Source organism: Ylistrum balloti, unplaced genomic scaffold (genome assembly GCF_031769215.1).
Source record: "Ylistrum balloti isolate Yb309-2 unplaced genomic scaffold, AGI_CSIRO_Ybal_v1 Utg370512, whole genome shotgun sequence".
Classification (NCBI taxonomy): Eukaryota; Metazoa; Mollusca; class Bivalvia; order Pectinida; family Pectinidae; genus Ylistrum; species Ylistrum balloti.
Window position 1 is genome coordinate 420,977 of NW_026782330.1, and position 22,116 is coordinate 443,092.

Here is a 22,116-nt window from a genome sequence, read left to right on the forward strand (position 1 = left end):
CTGTGTGTCGTCGCTATCTTCATTACGACTGGTGTGTATTGTAACAGACTCGGAATAATTCCCGCAGGAAATGTATAAATGTTTCGATCATTTGGACAGATATTCTATTCTTCTTCAAGTTTATTTTCCATGATTAAGCAATTAAAATTTCATTTCAAAAGAAAAATAAGATATTATCCAGATAAAAAGAAAAAGACTACATTAGTAGACGTTAAGTATATAAATTTATTTTGTTATTTTTATTTTTTCAGTAAATGGTGATTGCGTTAGAAGTGTCCAAGCAATTCCTGCTCTTGCTCAAATCACCGAAACAGAGAATGGTAGGTTTCCTATATCTGGTGACACAATGGTTTAGTTATGTAAAACGGTTTGCACAGATTACTTTTCTACACCTATTTATGACTAAACGTCGTGGAATGCTTTGTTTTACAGACACCGTCCTTCTCAACACGACAAATCTACCGACACTGCGGTGGAACTTCACCATAAGCGAGGTTGATGGCGCGGCAAACACCAATAAGGCACTGGAAACAGACCTGTTTCAGGGTTTTATCAACATCTTAGTGTCCGAGACGAGTGTTACATTGACAGTGATACAACCAATAAATACGGAATATTTCTGTAGAAGTTATGTATGTAAATCGTAGTACAAAAATTTCTGTATCATCAAAAACAAAAGAATGTTTTTTTAAAAAGTACATAATTTGAAATAATAAATCCAGATGAAATAGTCTGATAGCTTGGCGCGTGTTGATAATGCAGTAATTATTAAATTAAAAACCATAACATTATTAGCCATCGTCTGTAATGGTTTAAAACGGTTAAACTGTATTTAAGATGAAGGGCTTCACCATACATGTGTGTACAGTTGATGTTATATCATCAACGTTATAAACCTGATCTTACAGGATCGTGCCAATCCACATCGTGAAGCTGAAAGAAATAATTTGTACATGAACGATTTTAAGACCAATTGTATTTACTTATTTACTTTATATACTTATCTACCTCTATTTCATCACTGTTTCTGTAGAATAGAACACTGGCCTCATTCGTCATTGGTATTTCATGTCAAGACCCTGGAGTTACTTCCAGTCCCGTAGCAATGGTAAGTATACAAGACAAATACATTTTTAACAATAAGAAAGGTTTTTGTCAACAATTTCATTACAAATTTGTCTAACAGTACCACAAGACAGTAACATGTGGAAAATATTGTTCGTTTTCTATTGATGTACTGACAGTTAGTGTTTTTGCTCAAAGCTTTGCTACCTGACTATATCAATCAATATTGTTTGGTAAAATAATTAATTCGTGAAATATTTTAGAAATTTACGGTGAGCAACGTTGAAGTGGATGAATTCCAACCTACATTCAAGACTCAACCTTTAACCGTGACAATTAATGAGGTAGGAATAGAAATTCTGAAAAACAATGTAAGTCGAATCAAATACAAAGCAATGGTATCCTTGAAAAACACAGAATATAATAGTAACTCAAGTACAAATACGATAGGTAATAAAACAAGGCTACATAGGAACACCATGAATGACTCGAACAATACCCGGATAAAACAAGGCTACATAGTATTAACACTACCAGGATAAAACACAGCACATAGTATTAACACAACCAGGATAAAACACAGCACAGGATAAAACACAGCACATAGTAATAACACTGCCAAGGATAAAACACAGCACATAGTATTAACACTACCAGGATAAAACACATCACATAGTATTAACACAACCAGGATAAAACACAGCACATAGTGTTAACACAACCATGATAAAACACATCACATAGTATTAACACTACCATGATAAAACACAGCACATAGTGTTAACACTGCCAGGATAAAACACAGCACATAGTATTAACACTGCCAAGGATAAAACACAGCACATAGTATTAACACTACCAGGATAAAACACATCACATAGTATTAACACTACCAGGATAAAACACAGCACATAGTGTTAACACAACCAGGATAAAACACAGCACATAGTATTAACACTACCATGATAAAACACAGCACATAGTATTAACACAACCAGGATAAAACACAGCACATAGTAATAACACTACCAGGATAAAACACAGCACATAGTATTAACACTACCAGGATAAAACACATCACATAGTATTAACACTACCCTGATAAAACACAGCACATAGTGTTAACACTGCCAGGATAAAACACAGCACATAGTATTAACACAACCAGGATAAAACACAGCACATAGTATTAACACTACCAAGGTAAGACAACAACACATAGTATTAACACTACCAAGGTAAGACAACAACACAAAGTATTAACACTACCAAGGTAAGACAACAACACAAAGTATTAACACTACCAAGGTAAGACAACAACACATAGTATTAACACTGCCAAGGTAAGACAACAACACATAGTATTAACACTGCCAGGATAAAACACAACACATAGTATCAACACTACCCGGATAGAACACAGCACATAGTATTTATGGTTATCACAATAGATAGGTTAAAAACACACATAGCAAATACCAGCAATGAAGAACAAACATAATAACTTTAACAACACACAGGTAAAAACACAACATATACTATAACGATTCTCAGGTATACATAATATGTAACTATAACAACACACAGGTAAAAACACAGCCTATACATTAACGATTCTCAGGTAAGAACATGTTATATAACTATATCAACACACATTTTATATATGACTATAACATATTTCATGACATTTTTATATGTTTGTATATACCAGCACTTTCTATCTAAAAAATTGTACAAAAGACACACAAGTGAATAACACTGTTTCATAACATTTTTATATGTTTGTATATACCAGCACTTTCTATCTAAAAAATTGTACAAAAACACACAAGTAAATAACACTGTTTCATAACATTTTTATATGTTTTATATACCAGCACTTTCTATCTAAAAAATTGTACAAAAGACACACAAGTAAATAACACTGTTTCATAACATTTTTATATGTTTGTATATACCAGCACTTTCTATCTAAAAAATTGTACAAAAGACACACAAGTAAATAACACTGTTTCATGACATTTTTATATGTTTGTATATACCAGCACTTTCTGTCTAAAAAATTGTACAAAAACACACAAGTAAATAACACTGTTTCATAACATTTTTATATGTTTTATATACCAGCAATTTCTATCTAAAAAATTGTACAAAAGACACACAAGTAAATAACACTGTTTCATAACATTTTTATATGTTTTATATACCAGCACTTTCTATCTAAAAAATTGTACAAAAGACACACAAGTAAATAACACTGTTTCATAACATTTTTATATGTTTGTATATACCAGCACTTTCTATCTAAAAATTGTACAAAAGACACACAAGTGAATAACACTGTTTCATAACATTTTTATATGTTTTATATACCAGCACTTTCTATCTAAAAAATTGTACAAAAGACACACAAGTGAATAACACTGTTTCATAACATTTTTATATGTTTTATATACCAGCACTTTCTATCTAAAAAATTGTACAAAAGACACACAAGTAAATAACACTGTTTCATAACATTTTTATATGTTTTATATACCAGCACTTTCTATCTAAAAAATTGTACAAAAGACACACAAGTAAATAACACTGTTTCATAACATTTTTATATGTTTGTATATACCAGCACTTTCTATCTAAAAAATTGTACAAAAGACACACAAGTGAATAACACTGTTTCATAACATTTTTATATGTTTGTATATACCAGCACTTTCTATCTAAAAAATTGTACAAAAGACACACAAGTAAATAACACTGTTTCATAACATTTTTATATGTTTGTATATACCAGCACTTTCTATCTAAAAAATTGTACAAAAGACACACAAGTAAATAACACTGTTTCATAACATTTTTATATGTTTGTATATACCAGCACTTTCTATCTAAAAAATTGTACAAAAGACACACAAGTGAATAACACTGTTTCATAACATTTTTATATGTTTGTATATACCAGCACTTTTTATCTAAAAAATTGTACAAAAGACACACAAGTGAATAACACTGTTTCATAACATTTTTATATGTTTTATATACCAGCACTTTCTATCTAAAAAATTGTACAAAAGACACACAAGTAAATAACACTGTTTCATAACATTTTTATATGTTTGTATATACCAGCACTTTCTATCTAAAAAATTGTACAAAGGACACACAAGTAAATAACACTGTTTCATAACATTTTGATATGTTTGTATATACCAGCACTTTCTATCTAAAAAATTGTACAAAAGACACACAAGTGAATAACACTGTTTCATAACATTTTTATATGTTTGTATATACCAGCACTTTCTATCTAAAAAATTGTACAAAAGACACACAAGTGAATAACACTGTTTCATAACATTTTTATATGTTTTATATACCAGCACTTTCTATCTAAAAAATTGTACAAAAGACACACAAGTGAATAACACTGTTTCATAACATTTTTATATGTTTTATATACCAGCACTTTCTATCTAAAAAATTGTACAAAAGACACACAAGTGAATAACACTGTTTCATAACATTTTTATATGTTTTATATACCAGCACTTTCTATCTAAAAAATTGTACAAAAGACACACAAGTGAATAACACTGTTTCATAACATTTTTATATGTTTTATATACCAGCACTTTCTATCTAAAAAATTGTACAAAAGACACACAAGTGAATAACACTGTTTCATAACATTTTTATATTCAGGGTTGTCTGATTTCAGTTCTATGAAAATAGAACTTTGTATCATAATCGTTACAGTCTTTGATATCTAAAACTAAATAACATTATCACTTTTGATAAATATTCCAATATTTATATTTTATCCCTATATTACATTGTTCTATTTACATTTAAAAATAATTCTGTATTAGGCCTAACATACGGTATTGATTTGTATTCCAATATTAATACGAATATTTTACATACTTTTTTCAGAGTTTGCAAGTTGGAAAAGTTATAATACTACTCAATAACACTCTGACGGATCAAGACTGTCCACCTCATCTCGAGCGTAATGTCATCCGAATCACAAACTACACCATCGATCCACAGGTAACACCCCTGATCCACAGGTATTACACCCTGATCCACATATATAACACCCCTGATCCACAGGTATTACACCCTGATCCACAGGTATAACACCCCTGATCCACAGGTATTACACCCTGATCCACAGGTATTACACCCCTGATCCACAGGTATTACACCCCTGATCCACAGGTATTACACCCTGATCCACAGGTATTACACCCTGATCCACAGGTATTACACCCCTGATCCACAGGTATTACACCCCTGACCCACGAGTAATACACCCCTGATCCACAGGTATTACACTCCTGATCCACAGGTATTACACCCTGATCCACAGGTGTAACACCCGAACCAATTAGACTAAAATTATTGTCATAACAACGCCAAATCAAAAACATGTAATTACAATATAGTTCGTCGGAAAGGTACAATAAGGAGTTGTCACACCTTAATTGTGTCGTATCTATCCCTTACTTCAACATACAAAATAATAGGCTATCACTATGAAAACGTCACTCAAATCATCAGACAATCACTAATTAGTCACACTTCTTTGACATTTATCACTAGTATCAAAAGTCAAAGCTATAATTAGACTACAAACCACACTATTCCATATCAATGTTTTATAAAAAAAAAATGAAAAAAGAGACATCTATAATTTCTCAGCAAATCTACCATAAAAATCACAAAAGAGCTCATTTGTATCAGGTATTCACGATGTGTATAGAAATTGATCCAATTATGTTGAGACTGTAAACTATGTCTAATCTTTCTGCTTTTATTATGGACCTATGATACGGCACCTGATGGTTTTACACATTAACATTATATATCGGAAACTATGAAAGACTTGGTCACAGGAATAGGAATATGTTGACAGCTCTCTCTGATTGACAGGTGAATGGGGCAGGCATTATGGAGGTCAGACTCGGAAGCGTTGGTGACGTCGTGTTAACAAAACCTATAGACTTTGACATAGAGTATACCAAAAGACAGCCAGTGTACTATATGGTAAACGTGATAGTCACAGTAAGTGGAACTACGTAATTCACTAATTTATGGTGAATGTCATCAGCATTTGGACTGTAAAATAACTCACAATATTGAATCATACACACATTATTGTATATAGATTTAACGACTGAAAATGTGTATTGATACATACTGTCAGTAATAACCGAGAAAATATTAAATAAAATAGATAAATATATAAATCAAAATATCCTGTTATGTATATGTCAGGGTATGTACAGTGTAAGGTGACATCATTATGTTATTTGTATGTAGAGCTATTTATCCCCTCCATCTTGTTTTTTCCAGGATCAAATGTATCGCGTGACTACAACTACACTTCGAATAAACGTTAAAGATGTGAACGATTTGCCCCCTGCTTTCGACACATTCACTTACAAATCCCATACCAGTGTCAAGTACCGGGTAAGTTTAAATCTGATATACTTGGTTAAACATGTTCGCAAAGGTGGAGGTGTGTGTGTGTGTGTGTGTGTGTGTGGAACTATTCCTTACAAAGTAAAGCCAGAAAGGACAAATCGGTTACACCAAACTCACTATGAATTTATCCCAGGGATCCGACTATTCAATTCTCCTAACACGCGCTAGTTAGCCTTTCATATATACTAATTCACATTTATGATTAAGTTATGGATCTGATTGTATGCTAATGCTTTGATTTGTTATTATCTAGGGACAGTTGACAGTAACACCCTCTGCCATTCATGCTATAGACCAGGACCTTTCTATCAACTGCTCAATCGTGTATAGTATTGTCCCAAGTAAGTTTTTTCTCAAACGGGGAAAAGGGCGATTCAACAATTATATAAATTATACAATATATACTAACAATATACACGATACAATATATATCTATTATATATATGATACAATATACATCTATTATATACATGATACAATGTATATCTATTATATATATGATACAATATACATCTATTATATATATGATACAATATACATCTATTATATATGTGATACAATATACATCTATTATATATGTGATACAATATACTTCTATTATATATGATACAATATACATCTATTATATATGTGATACAATATACATCTATTATATATGTGATACAATATACTTCTATTATATATGATACAATATACATCTATTATATATATGATACAATATACATCTATTATATACATGATACAATGTATATCTATTATATATATGATACAATATACATCTATTATATATATGATACAATATACATCTATTATATATGTGATACAATATACATCTATTATATATATGATACAATACACATCTATTATATACATGATACAATGTATATCTATTATATATATGATACAATATACATCTATTTTATATATATGATACAATGTACATCTATTATATATATGATACAATATACATCTATTATATATATGATACAATATACATCTATTATATATATGATACAATATATATCTCTTATATATATGATACAATATACATTTATTATATATATGATACAATATACATCTATTATATATATGATACAATATACATCTATTATATATATGATACAATACACATCTATTATATATATGATACAATATACATCTATTATATATATGATACAATATATATCTATTATATATATGATACAATATACATTTATTATATATATGATACAATATACATCTATTATATATATGATACAATATACATCTATTATATATATGATACAATATACATCTATTATATATGTGATACAATATACATCTATTATATATGTGATACAATATACATCTATTATATATGTGATACAATATACATCTATTATATATATGATACAATACATATCTATTATATATATGATACAATATACATCTATTATATATATGATACAATATATATATATATGATACAATATATATATATATGATACAATATACATCTATTATATATGTGATACAATATATATCTATATTATATATATGATACAATATACATCTATATATATATATGATGCAATATACTTCTATTATGTATGATACAATATACATCTATTATATATATGATACAATGTATATCTATTATATATATGATACAATATACATCTATTATATATATGATACAATATACATCTATTATATATGTGATACAATATACATCTATTATATATGTGATACAATATACTTCTATTATATATGATACAATATACATCTATTATATATGTGATACAATATACATCTATTATATATGTGATACAATATACTTCTATTATATATGATACAATATACATCTATTATATATATGATACAATATACATCTATTATATACATGATACAATGTATATCTATTATATATATGATACAATATACATCTATTATATATATGATACAATATACATCTATTATATATGTGATACAATATACATCTATTATATATATGATACAATACACATCTATTATATACATGATACAATGTATATCTATTATATATATGATACAATATACATCTATTTTATATATATGATACAATGTACATCTATTATATATATGATACAATATACATCTATTATATATATGATACAATATACATCTATTATATATATGATACAATATATATCTCTTATATATATGATACAATATACATTTATTATATATATGATACAATATACATCTATTATATATATGATACAATATACATCTATTATATATATGATACAATACACATCTATTATATATATGATACAATATACATCTATTATATATATGATACAATATATATCTATTATATATATGATACAATATACATTTATTATATATATGATACAATATACATCTATTATATATATGATACAATATACATCTATTATATATATGATACAATATACATCTATTATATATGTGATACAATATACATCTATTATATATGTGATACAATATACATCTATTATATATGTGATACAATATACATCTATTATATATATGATACAATACATATCTATTATATATATGATACAATATACATCTATTATATATATGATACAATATATATATATATGATACAATATATATATATATGATACAATATACATCTATTATATATGTGATACAATATATATCTATATTATATATATGATACAATATACATCTATATATATATATGATGCAATATACTTCTATTATGTATGATACAATATACATCTATTATATATATGATACAATATATATCTATTATATATGTGATACAATATATATCTATTATATATATGATACAATATATATCTATTATATATATGATACAATATACATCTATTATATATGTGATACAATATACATCTATTATATATATGATACAATACATATCTATTATATATATGATACAATATACATCTATTATATATATGATACAATATATATATATATGATACAATATACATCTATTATATATATATGATACAATATACATCTATTATATATGTGATACAATATATATCTATATTATATATATGATACAATATACATCTATATATATATATGATGCAATATACTTCTATTATGTATGATACAATATACATCTATTATATATATATGATACAATATATATCTATTATATATGTGATACAATATATATCTATTATATATATGATACAATATATATCTATTATATATATGATACAATATATATCTATTATATATATGATGCAATATACTTCTATTATGTATGATACAATATACATCTATTATATATATGATACAATATATATCTATTATATATGTGATACAATATATATCTATTATATATATGATACAATATATATCTATTATATATATGATACAATATACATCTATTATATATATGATACAATATACATCTATTATATATATGATACAATATATACACTTATCACGTGTATCAAATATATACATTAATTACATGTGTGTTATGATATAAACAGTAAAAACAAACATGACACTCTATATACGCTAAATAATATACACAGCAATATGTTTATCAAGGAATGGTTTCGTCTCTCTCTTACTTGGGATACGATGTTTTGATATGATTATGCATAATCAAAGCTGATTCAATGAAATCTCTAATGGATCTTATATACAAGAATAATGTATAATGTCCTAAATATACATGGATGATAGCAGACTTAATCTGTTTTCATTTTCCTTACAAGGTGGTCTATTTAGTCAGTGTTTCGATATCGACTCCTCTACGGGAGAAATAAGTCAGATCCTGGATGTCACATCACCAGCAGAAGTCATTCAAATACAGGTATATTTGACAGGCAATTTATTACAAGTTTGTGTTTCCGTTATTGCCTCTGTGGTCCATGACGTGTTAATGATATGTAAACAAAATATGGTGTTAAAAAGGTTATTTTTCATTGTTAACGGGAAACGTGAAGAAATGTGGTTGAGATATCCAAGAAAGTTATACATTAATCAGATAATCAGCAACTCCACTTGATCGAGTAATCGCAATTCCACAAAAATGTTGATATTTCTACATTATTCGCGCTTTTCAGTCATTTGATAAAAGTTAAACCCTCTCATACATTTATGTTGAACCCGCCATGTCAAAACAATTACGCGAATTAACAAACGTACAGGAGAGGTGTTCGTGAGCGTAAGGAGAAGCGTCACAACAGCGTAAAATCGCTGTTATCGTAAAGTGAATGCTTTTTTATAACCACATGTTGTTGTTTAAAACTTTTCTGTCTTTTTATATAGGCAAAAGAAAACTGTCCGAACACGGCCGTACAACTACAAAGCACTGTGCCTTTGCTTATTACACTCAATAACCACACAGTGAACTTGCCACCCAATGCTGGCAAGTCGACCGCCGACGAAGGGTCCGATTTCCGGCTAATTCTCATTGTTATCGGAGTTGTCGCCCTTGTCATCATTATCGCCTTGTTGGTTGGCTTTGTTTTTTATCACAAGAGGATGTCACGCGCTGTACGTCCAGAACAGGATCGACCGGAAACTCCCCACACTGAAGAGGAAGACTTGGATACGGATCGGTCAGGAAGCAAGGAGGTTCTTATCGATCCAATGATGTTACCGACACCTGCTGGCAAGAAAGGGCAGTTGCCTCCCTTAAATATGACATCGACGGGAACAGGAATGGACAGAAAGAAAAAACGATCTAGACGAAGGAAGAAGGTAAAGGAACCTGACATTTACGATGGTACCGTACAGTATGACATGGCTGCGGATCCTGAGTTTTTCAATTCTACACAAAAAGATAAGATAAAACGATCCACCAGGAGCAAAGACAACAAAACAACCGATCCAAATCGACGAATAAATGTCCAAAATGAATAGCACAACGTTAAATGGTGATATCTTAGCATCGCTAAAATGTGGTACATTTGGATCGCAATCTCTTCAGCTACAAGTCATAACAACTTATAAAGACAGAATGTCTCTGTTCATTTGATGTGGTTTTGTCTGACTTAAAACCCACATCCGTGGCACAACAACTGATTCCATTTGCTCCTCCTATAAAAGTGGGCCGCGTTTTCGCTTGGGATATTGACATGGGATGGCTTCAAAGGAGTCTTCTTTTTAGTTAAATCATCGGTACATTACTTGACCGATTGAAGGTTTAAATAACGTAGTTGTAGCAATTAGCTTATCGTGCCATCATTTACATCCACAAGGACAGAATTTATGCAGAATATATTTCATAGTGAGTTTGTCTGTGATAATTATGGAAGAATAATATAGTATTCATTGTTAAAAATCTCCAGCAACCAGCGGGCTTTTTCAAAATGCATTCCCCAATTTCTAGATATGTTTTTGATATTTGTTTAGAGACACATTTTGTATTCCTTTTTATGGTTTTTTCATTGAGGATGTATACAAGCATCATTGTCTTATATTTCCAGTGATAACAGTATTGGGAAATAAGACTTCTATGGTTTAATGACAAGCTAGACTAAATAGGGCCAGCTGACTGTTTCTTTGTGTAGCTTAGTCAAAACCAATGGTATTAATGTAATATATTGCTTCAATTTTCCGAACAAACAGTTGCGAAAGAAGCTTGATAGGTAATAGACAATTAGTCAGTTCAAAGACATCAACTACTTTTAAGGGCCTACATTTAGTGTTTTAATGTGCATACTGTAAATACCTACCCTGTTGATATTTTCTAGTACTTAAACTCAGATTTTTTTTTATTATGCTTTGACAGTATATAAGAAACATCAGTATCTTTTTTGACACTGGAATTTTTTTACATTTCTCACATAATGAAATTAGGTAGCAATCATTAAGAGACTTTTTTCTAGTAAAATTGTTTCAACATGTTTTATTGTCACGGATTCTGGTTTTAAACGAGAACATACAGTGATAACGTCGTGGATTTGTCACTACTGATTAGTTGGCAACATTCCGTAATTAAAACATTAAAACAAATGTTCGGCTTGAACGTCAATACTTTCAGGTATTATCGTTCGTTAGAAATAAAAAAATAATTTGTGAAAATAGTTTATATACCAGTATAGTATCAGTTTTCCTGTGGTTAGTCCTGTGAAGTCTTATTGAGTGTGACTGTTTTACTGTTACAGACATAGTACCTAACTTTACTGTTACAGAGATAGTACCTAACTTTACTGTTACAGAGATAGTACCTAACTTTACTGTTACAGAGATAGTACCTAACACAGAGATAGTACCTAACTTTACTGTTACAGAGATAGTACCTAACTTTACTGTTACAGAGATAGTACCTAACTTTACTGTTACAGAGATAGTACCTAACTTTACTGTTACAGAGATAGTACCTAACTTTACTGTTACAGAGATAGTACCTAACTTTACTGTTACAGAGATAGTACCTAACTTTACTGTTACAGAGATAGTACCTAACTTTACTGTTACAGAGATAGTACCTAACTTTACTGTTACAGAGATAGTACCTAACTTTACTGTTACAGAGATAGTACCTAACACAGAGATAGTACCTAACACAGAGATAGTACCTAACTTCACTGTTACAGAGATAGTACCTAACTTTACTGTTACAGAGATAGTACCTAACTTTACTGTTACAGAGATAGTACCTAACTTTACTGTTACAGAGATAGTACCTAACTTTACTGTTACAGAGATAGTACCTAACTTTACTGTTACAGAGATAGTACCTAACTTTACTGTTACAGAGATAGTACCTAACTTTACTGTTACAGAGATAGTACCTAACTTTACTGTTACAGAGATAGTACCTAACTTTACTGTTACAGAGATAGTACCTAACTTTACTGTTACAGAGATAGTACCTAACTTTACTGTTACAGAGATAGTACCTAACTTTACTGTTACAGAGATAGTACCTAACTTTACTGTTACAGAGATAGTACCTAACTTTACTGTTACAGAGAGTACCTAACTTTACTGTTACAGAGATAGTACCTAACTTTACTGTTACAGAGATAGTACCTAACTTTACTGTTACATAGATAGTACCTAACTTTACTGTTACAGAGATAGTACCTAACTTTACTGTTACAGAGATAGTACCTAACTTTACTGTTACAGAGATAGTACCTAACTTTACTGTTACAGAGATAGTACCTAACTGTTACAGAGATAGTACCTAACTGTTACTAGTACCTAACTTTGCTGTTACAGAGATAGTACCTAACTTTACTGTTACAGAGATAGTACCTAACTTTACTGTTACATAGATAGTACCTAACTTTACTGTTACAGAGATAGTACCTAACTTTACTGTTACAGAGATAGTACCTAACTTTACTGTTACAGAGATAGTACCTAACTTTACTGTTACAGAGATAGTACCTAACTTTACTGTTACAGAGATAGTACCTAACTTTACTGTTACAGAGATAGTACCTAACTTTACTGTTACAGAGATAGTACCTAACTTTACTGTTACAGAGATAGTACCCAACTTTACTGTTACAGAGATAGTACCTAACTTTACTGTTACAGAGATAGTACCTAACTTTACTGTTACAGAGATAGTACCTAACTTTACTGTTACAGAGATAGTACCTAACTTTACTGTTACAGAGATAGTACCTAACTTTACTGTTACAGAGATAGTACCTAACTTTACTGTTACAGAGATAGTACCTAACTTTACTGTTACAGAGATAGTACCTAACTTTACTGTTACAGAGATAGTACCTAACTTTACTGTTACAGAGATAGTACCTAGCTTTACTGTTACAGAGATAGTACCTAACTTTACTGTTACAGAGATAGTACCTAACACAGAGATAGTACCTAACTTTACTGTTACAGAGATAGTACCTAACTTTACTGTTACAGAGATAGTACCTAACTTTACTGTTACAGAGATAGTACCTAACTTTAACTTTACTGTTACAGATAGTACCTAACTTTACTGTTACAGAGATAGTACCTAACTTTACTGTTACAGAGATAGTACCTAACTTTACTGTTACAGAGATAGTACCTAACTTTACTGTTACAGAGATAGTACCTAACTTTACTGTTACAGAGATAGTACCTAACTTTACTGTTACAGAGATAGTACCTAACTTCACTGTTACAGAGATAGTACCTAACTTTACTGTTACAGAGATAGTACCTAACTTTACTGTTACAGAGATAGTACCTAACTTTACTGTTACAGAGATAGTACCTAACTTTACTGTCACAAAGATAGTACCTAACTTTACTGTTACAGAGATAGTACCTAACTTAACTGTTACAGAGATAGTTAACTTTACTGTTACAGAGATAGTACCTAACTTTACTGTTACAGAGATAGTACCTAACTTTACTGTTACAGAGATAGTACCTAACTTTACTGTTACAGAGATAGTACCTAACTTTACCGTTACAGAGATAGTACCTAACTTTACTGTTACAGAGATAGTACCTAACTTTACTGTTACAGAGATAGTACCTAACTTTACTGTTACAGAGATAGTACCTAACTTTACTGTTACAGAGATAGTACCTAACTTTACCGTTACAGAGATAGTACCTAACTTTACTGTTACAGAGATAGTACCTAACTTTACTGTTACAGAGATAGTACCTAACTTTACTGTTACAGAGATAGTACCTAACTTTACTGTTACAGAGATAGTACCTAACTTTACTGTTACAGAGATAGTACCTAACACAGAGATAGTACCTAACTTCACTGTTACAGAGATAGCACCTAACTAAGAGAGTTGTTGTTGAATGTATCGTGTCACTACACAATCCAATGCGGATGAGGCGAGGTGACCTGTGAATCTGTTTAGTGCCATTATTAAAACATGTTCGAAGATTTTTCATTTTCGCAGAACAAAAATGTAGATAGTATAAAATAGAAATAAAGTCATTCTATAGGTTAAGATTATTGTCGGTTCTTTATCTCTTAACATGATACTTAATTGATACAATGTTTTCCTGAGTGTAGTACCTATTTTCTTTTACTTTGATATACTTATACCCCCCTCACAAGGCCGTGATATATAAATGTAGACAAATTCTTCAGCGACTACTGCTTGCCCGACTAGTACCATCTTCATTTTAATTCGTCAAGATAATTCTTCCAATGTGGTTATCGATTTCTGTGATGAAACAATTTAAATCATTGCTTAACTCTACAGCAGCAAACACTTAATTTGTGTTAAAAAGTGCTATTTACTCGTTTGTCTTTTGTTCAATATTCGGGATAGCAGGTTGTAGACACTTATTGTGGACTTTTAGTCCTGGAGGTTTGCTGTAATCTACAAGTCATGTTTTGATTCATTTGAAAAGTGGCACAGTTTCGAATTATATACAGATGATCTTGACGTTCTTCTGAAACTATCACTTGTATGAAAACAACAAAATTTACTACATTATGGGACTAGTGCACCTTGCCAGCTAGATTTCGACATTTCGTTTGATCACTTCCTAAGTCGACTCATAGGTTTCACGATCAAGGCCCCAAGCATCACTGACAAGTCGTACAAAGACGAAACAGCTGTATGATGTAACATCACTGACAAGTCATACAAAGACGAAACAGCTGTACGATGTAACATTACTGACCAGTCACACAAAGACGAAACAGCTGTATGATGTAACATCACTGACAAGTCATACAAAGACGAAATAGCTGTATGATGTAACATCACTGACAAGTCATACAAAGACGAAACAGCTGTATGATGTATCATCACTAACCAGTCATACAAAGACGAAACAGCTGTATGATGTATCATCACTGACAAGTCATACAAAGACGAAACAGCTGTATGATGTAACATCACTGACAAGTCATACAAAGACGAAACAGCTGTAACATCACTGACCAGTCATACAAAGCGAAACAGCTGTATGATGTATCATCACTGTGTCATACAAAGACGAAACAGCTGTACGATGTATCATCACTGACCAGTCATACAAAGACGAAACAGCTGTACGATGTAACATCACTGACAAGTCATACAAAGACGAAACAGCTGTACGATGTATCATCACTGACAAGTCATACAAAGACGAAACAGCTGTATGATGTAACATCACTGACAAGTCATACAAAGACGAAACAGCTGTATGATGTAACATCACTGACAAGTCATACAAAGACGAAACAGCTGTATGATGTATCATCACTGACCAGTCATACAAAGACGAAACAGCTGTATGATGTATCATCACTGACAAGTCATACAAAGACGAAACAGCTGTATGATGTAACATCACTGACAAGTCATACAAAGACGAAACAGCTGTACGATGTATCATCACTGACCAGTCATACAAAGACGAAACAGCTGTATGATGTATCATCACTGACCAGTCATACAAAGACGAAACAGCTGTATGATGTATCATCACTGACCAGTCATACAAAGACGAAACAGCTGTACGATGTAACATCACTGACAAGTCATACAAAGACGAAACAGCTGTATGATGTATCATCACTGACCAGTCATACAAAGACGAAACAGCTGTATGATGTAACATCACTGACCAGTCATACAAAGACGAAAAAGCTGTATGATGTAACATCACTGACAAGTCATACAAAGACGAAACAGCTGTATGATGTATCATCACTGACCAGTCATACAAAGACGAAACAGCTGTACGATGTATCATCACTGACCAGTCATACAAAGACGAAACAGCTGTATGATGTATCATCACTGACCAGTCACACAAAGACGAAACAGCTGTATGATGTATCATCACTGACAAGTCACACAAAGACAAAACAGCTGTATGATGTAACATCACTGACCAGTCATACAAAGACGAAACAGCTGTATGATGTAACATCACTGACCAGTCATACAAAGACGAAACAGCTGTACGATACAGTGTACTCCATTGTTTAGCACCAATGTATCTAACTCTAAATCTGTTTTAAATGTGCTGTTCTTATGGTGTCTTTTGCACAATCTACACTGGAGGTATTGATATTGGTAAGTGATTCAAGGCATTAATATTTTTGGTACATTTGTTTGATCGCTAACACAGAGTTAAGAAATTATTACGATATTAATTATCAAAATAAATAACATTTCATACAACATTTTGATTTGGTTTGATTCCTGGGTAGGGAAGTGTGTCCTTGTGATATGGCCTGGATGAGGATCGATGTAGGGAAATGGAGGTTAGGAAACGGTGAGCGATGTAACAAATGGACTCCTTAAACTTATGGAACACGTGAAGTGATCGTGTTGGATATCAGCATTCATTTCAGTTTTATCAGTTAGTGCTGTATGTCATGATAATTGCATTTTTATAAACCATTATATTTAATTACATTTAACACAAGCTGAATTAAACAAAAACATTTTAGATTCACTCAGTGTGAGACACAGTAGACGGACAATGTTCTATAGAAGAAAACATTCCTGGGCGTGTTTGATAAAATTAAGTAACACGTGTATCGGTCTCAGGGAGATAAGTGTTCAACATAATCATTACTTGGACTGAGACACGATGTGGGGCTGTGTGGCAGCGACATTATTAGCTAGTGTATTTGTACTAGTTAGTTCAAATGTAAGTAAGACAACACTCTAAGTGATGTTAGCATTTTGATATTAAGATACATAAGTGTACGTGTTACAGGCGACAACTACTAAATCTTTACGGTCGCCGCGATAATATCATTGAGAAATGTTTCATTTTTGTGTGGTATGAAGCGTTTGATGTTCGTTAGTATAAATGGTGGTTCCGTTGTTATTTACCTTGCTCTCATTTTGGACGCGAATTAGAAGACGCTTACCCTTCCGAAACAGCAATGGTATCCGCGTATTTTTTCTTTTGTTGATATTTTGCTCTAGATTCATCTAATATGTGTTCCAATAAAGATTTTATTAAAGTTGCCGCTTGATATTATAATAGAAAACTGGAAATGTGTTCACTTCTCACTAGAAGGTAAAACCTTGTACCTACAGTGTGTTTGTATCCTATTTCTGCAGCCACAATGCATGTCCGACTCCGACTGTGATGGTAACCAATGCTGCTATAAGCAACCGAAGTTTCTGATCATGAGCAGACGACAGCTGCCAGACGACCTGATAAATCATAAAGGTTTGAATAGTTAAACATGTTTTATTTTGACGCGTGAGGTTTATATCATGGTGATATAAATAATAATAATAATATACAACATTTCTATAGCGCACTATCTATTTTGACAAAATACTCTAATGCGCTTCACGATTACATATTAATCTTACAACAAAATTTACAGAACATATATAACACATTAATCAACATATGTAACACAGTAACCAAATCAAGTAAGTAGTGGTGAAAGTATGTATATACAGGACGTCTGCGTGAGAGTCTAAAATGCAGACGTAAACAGGTGGGTTTTAATATCCCTCTTGAATTTGGCCACGGATTTTGACTTTCTAGTAGCAGATGGTAAGCTGTTCCACAAAGTGGCCGCTACCTTTCCAAAGCACCGGTTACCATAAGTCACAGTTCGAGAGTTCGGAACGCATAACAAGGATTCTGTCTCCGATCGTAGTGATCGTGACGGCCGATAAACGGTGACAAGTTCCTGCAAATATTCAGGAGCTGTTCCATTTATTGCCTTGTATGTATATATCAAAATCTTGTACTGTGACCGGAATCGCACGGGCAGCCAATGCAATAAGTAAAGGACTGGTGTAATGTGGTCCCTCTTTCGAGTACGGGTAACTAGGCGTGCTGCGGTGTTCTGTACCCTCTGCAGGTGGCTCATTAGTGTATCAGATACACCAACGAGTAACGCGTTACCATAGTCTAACCTAGAAGTAACAAGAGAATGTACCAATGTCTTGCATGAATCTGTGGTGATGAACTGACGGATACCCCCAATGTTTCTGATTTGGTGATAACAGGAACTGGCAATTGAGTTTATCTGTTTCTCCATGTTCAGAGAGCTATCAAAGTGTACACCAAGGTTTCTCACAGCTTGGACGGCCTCAATAGTTTGGGCACCGACCTTTAACTGGAGACCTTTAGTGTGTTGACACTTGTGGGAAAAGACGATCAGTTCTGTCTTTTCCTGATTGAGCTTGAGCATATTTGAGTTCATCCAAGCGCTGATGTCATTTAGACAGGCTTCAAGACTTGCTACTATTATGTCCCAGTTGTCTTGAGGTCTGATAACCATGTAGATTTGTGTGTCGTCGGCATAACAATGGTACTGAAGGTTATGACGACGACAAATCTCCCCGATTGGTTTCGAATAAAGACAGTATTTTCTAGGTCCCAGAACGGACCCCTGAGGAACTCCGAAGTCTAAGGTTTTGCTGTCTGAAACAGTTGATCCAATGGCAACGCACTGTCGTCGTTCATTCAAGTAAGACTGGGTCCACCGTAATGCATCACCAGTCACCCCATAAGAGTACTCCAGACGCTTGAACAGTGTGCCATGGTCAATGACATCAAATGCAGCAGACAGATCAAACATGATAAGAACCGCTCTACACTTGTTATCCAGAGCGGCAGCAATATCACTGTAGACACGAAGTAGGGCCGTCTCAGTGGAATGTCCTGTGCGATAGGCTGATTGCAAGTTGTCATGAAGACTGTTAGCATTGAGATAAGCCTCAAGTCGCTGGCACACAATCTTCTCCAAGATCTTAGATAAGAAAGGAAGATTTGACACCGGGCGGTAGTTCTTTAATTCTTCTTTGTTCAGTCCAGGCTTCTTCAGCAGTGGTCTTACAGTAGCCTTCTTGAAACACAATGGAACCCTAGACTCTGCTAATGATTTATTCATGATCAAGGTGATCAAGGGGAGCAGTGCATCAAGACATTGCTTCAGTAAAACTGTGGGAAGCGGGTCCAGCTCACAGGATTTCGATTGAGAGTTTGTAATGATCTTGCGCAATTCTTCTTCAGTTGTTGGAGTGAACTGCGTCAAAGGTTCACCAGAGAATTGGATATCGGCATCTATGGCAGAGATGCCAGTGTCGGAAGTTGAGTTCACAACAACAATCTTTTGCCTGATTGTATTGATTTTATCCTGGAAAAAATCACTGAACTTGTTGGACAAGATTTTTTCAGAAGAACAGCTTGGTAGGGCGATTTCACCAGTATGTCCCATAATGTTTCTGGTGAGTCTAAAATGCTGTCTTGTATCCGATCCACATTCTGTGATTTTTCCTGAATAATAATCCTTCTTACGTTGAATGAGTAGTGAACTGACTGCCCGACAATGTTCTCTGTATATCTGGCGATGGATGGTTAGTTTGGTCTTTCGCCAACGTTTCTCCGCCTTCCTCCGCAATTGTTTTGCATCACGAAGTTGTTCATTGTACCAAGGCGCGTTAGGTCTGACAGTAATTACCTTTGTCTGAAGAGGTGTATGTTTCTCGATCAGAGCCTCGATACCAGAGTTATATGCTTCAACAAGACAGTCAACTCCACCCTCAGTAGTCTGAAGGACTGAAGATGACTGAACGTCTTTGATGAAATCAGGTACAGAAATTTCGCGGAATTTCCGGAAGCTGACCTCTTTTCTGGCACGTTTTGGTTTACCACAATTTAGTGTGGCATAGACAGCAAGATGATCACCAGATATTCAATGGAAAATGTGATAATTATGAAAATAGTTTTCTGTGTGAGACGGATTGTTTGCATTTCCTGTTCAACATGAAGACATGTTCACATCTTGAGAATATTTCGTTTTAAAAACACAAAAGATAGAAACTGTTTTAAGTATCATTTCTGCCAGGAAAATTTGACGTTTTGTCTGTGTTTATATTGGATTTCTCATCTCGTGATATAGAATCAATTTTTATTTTTTACAAAACATTGAGAGAATTTTTTTCGCAGGAATTTGTGAAAACTTCCAACCGATGGGAACTCGGTGTAGTCCTTTCGATAAATTGAATGGCCATTGCAGCTGTGCCGAAGGTCTCACATGTCGATTTGTGGCAGCTGAAAATACGACCCAGAGTATTGTGCGCCGGAAGTTGTATATGCCAGGACCGGGATCCTATCGGTGTGCGACTCCTGAACATTAAACTGTATGTTGTATTAAAATAAAAACCATATCTAGTTTTTTTCTTGTGCACTCAGTAATACAAATATACGCGTTTGTAAATAAAATGCTTGTCAAATGGCATTTTAAATATCCAGTTCATCTTTCTGTGAATATTGATTACTCATCCAGAAACCCGGACTATTGTTGTCGCCTGCAGGTCTGAATTGGCCGAGTACGCTGTAATATCAATTCATTCTCTCGATGCTCAATAATAACAAACCTGTTTCGTACAGCAAAAATATAATTTTCATGGAAGATGAGCATGTATTTATAAATATTCATTAAACTTTCTGAAATTGTATATGTCTTCAATGGCAGTGTCTTATGGTATTGTTATACTTGAAGTAGTGAAAATCAGCTCAACGAGTGTTTGTCAACAATTTCTTGAAGAAAGGATTAAATGATATCAGTGTATTCTGCCTTTTTTCACATGTGAAATACAAATGTCCGATTTGAAGCCAGAACTTAAGATAATTGACTTAAGCCACAAAATGAGAATGGACGTG

The 22,116-nt window shown here is 32.5% G+C and overlaps 2 protein-coding genes across 2 annotated transcripts; both read left to right on the forward strand.

Moving 5' to 3' along the window:
• Positions 1–254: 254 nt before the first annotated feature.
• LOC132555749 (protocadherin Fat 3-like) lies at positions 255–11,445 on the forward strand. The gene is made up of 8 exons (XM_060220112.1): positions 255–320; positions 1,329–1,436; positions 4,999–5,115; positions 6,001–6,132; positions 6,424–6,540; positions 6,809–6,896; positions 10,293–10,390; positions 10,849–11,445. Exons 1-8 carry the CDS (start codon positions 255–257, stop codon positions 11,443–11,445), a joined length of 1,323 nt encoding a protein of 440 aa, XP_060076095.1.
• A 6,615-nt stretch (positions 11,446–18,060) lies between these two features.
• On the forward strand, positions 18,061–21,590 carry LOC132555780 (uncharacterized). Its single transcript, XM_060220146.1, has 3 exons — positions 18,061–18,120; positions 18,543–18,654; positions 21,400–21,590. Exons 1-3 carry the CDS (start codon positions 18,061–18,063, stop codon positions 21,588–21,590), a joined length of 363 nt encoding a protein of 120 aa, XP_060076129.1.
• Positions 21,591–22,116: the final 526 nt, after the last annotated feature.

Bases quoted from the DNA above. Each gene is read 5' to 3' on its own strand.
- LOC132555749 (XM_060220112.1), top strand. From the start codon at position 255: ATGGTGATTGCGTTAGAAGTGTCCAAGCAATTCCTGCTCTTGCTCAAA. The intron at 6,133-6,423 runs GTAAGTGGAACT...TGTTTTTTCCAG, and splicing joins TGGTAAACGTGATAGTCACA to GATCAAATGTATCGCGTGAC. The intron at 6,541-6,808 runs GTAAGTTTAAAT...GTTATTATCTAG, and splicing joins ATACCAGTGTCAAGTACCGG to GGACAGTTGACAGTAACACC.
- LOC132555780 (XM_060220146.1), top strand. From the start codon at position 18,061: ATGTGGGGCTGTGTGGCAGCGACATTATTAGCTAGTGTATTTGTACTA. The intron at 18,121-18,542 runs GTAAGTAAGACA...CTATTTCTGCAG, and splicing joins TTGTACTAGTTAGTTCAAAT to CCACAATGCATGTCCGACTC. The intron at 18,655-21,399 runs GTTTGAATAGTT...TTTTTTTCGCAG, and splicing joins CGACCTGATAAATCATAAAG to GAATTTGTGAAAACTTCCAA.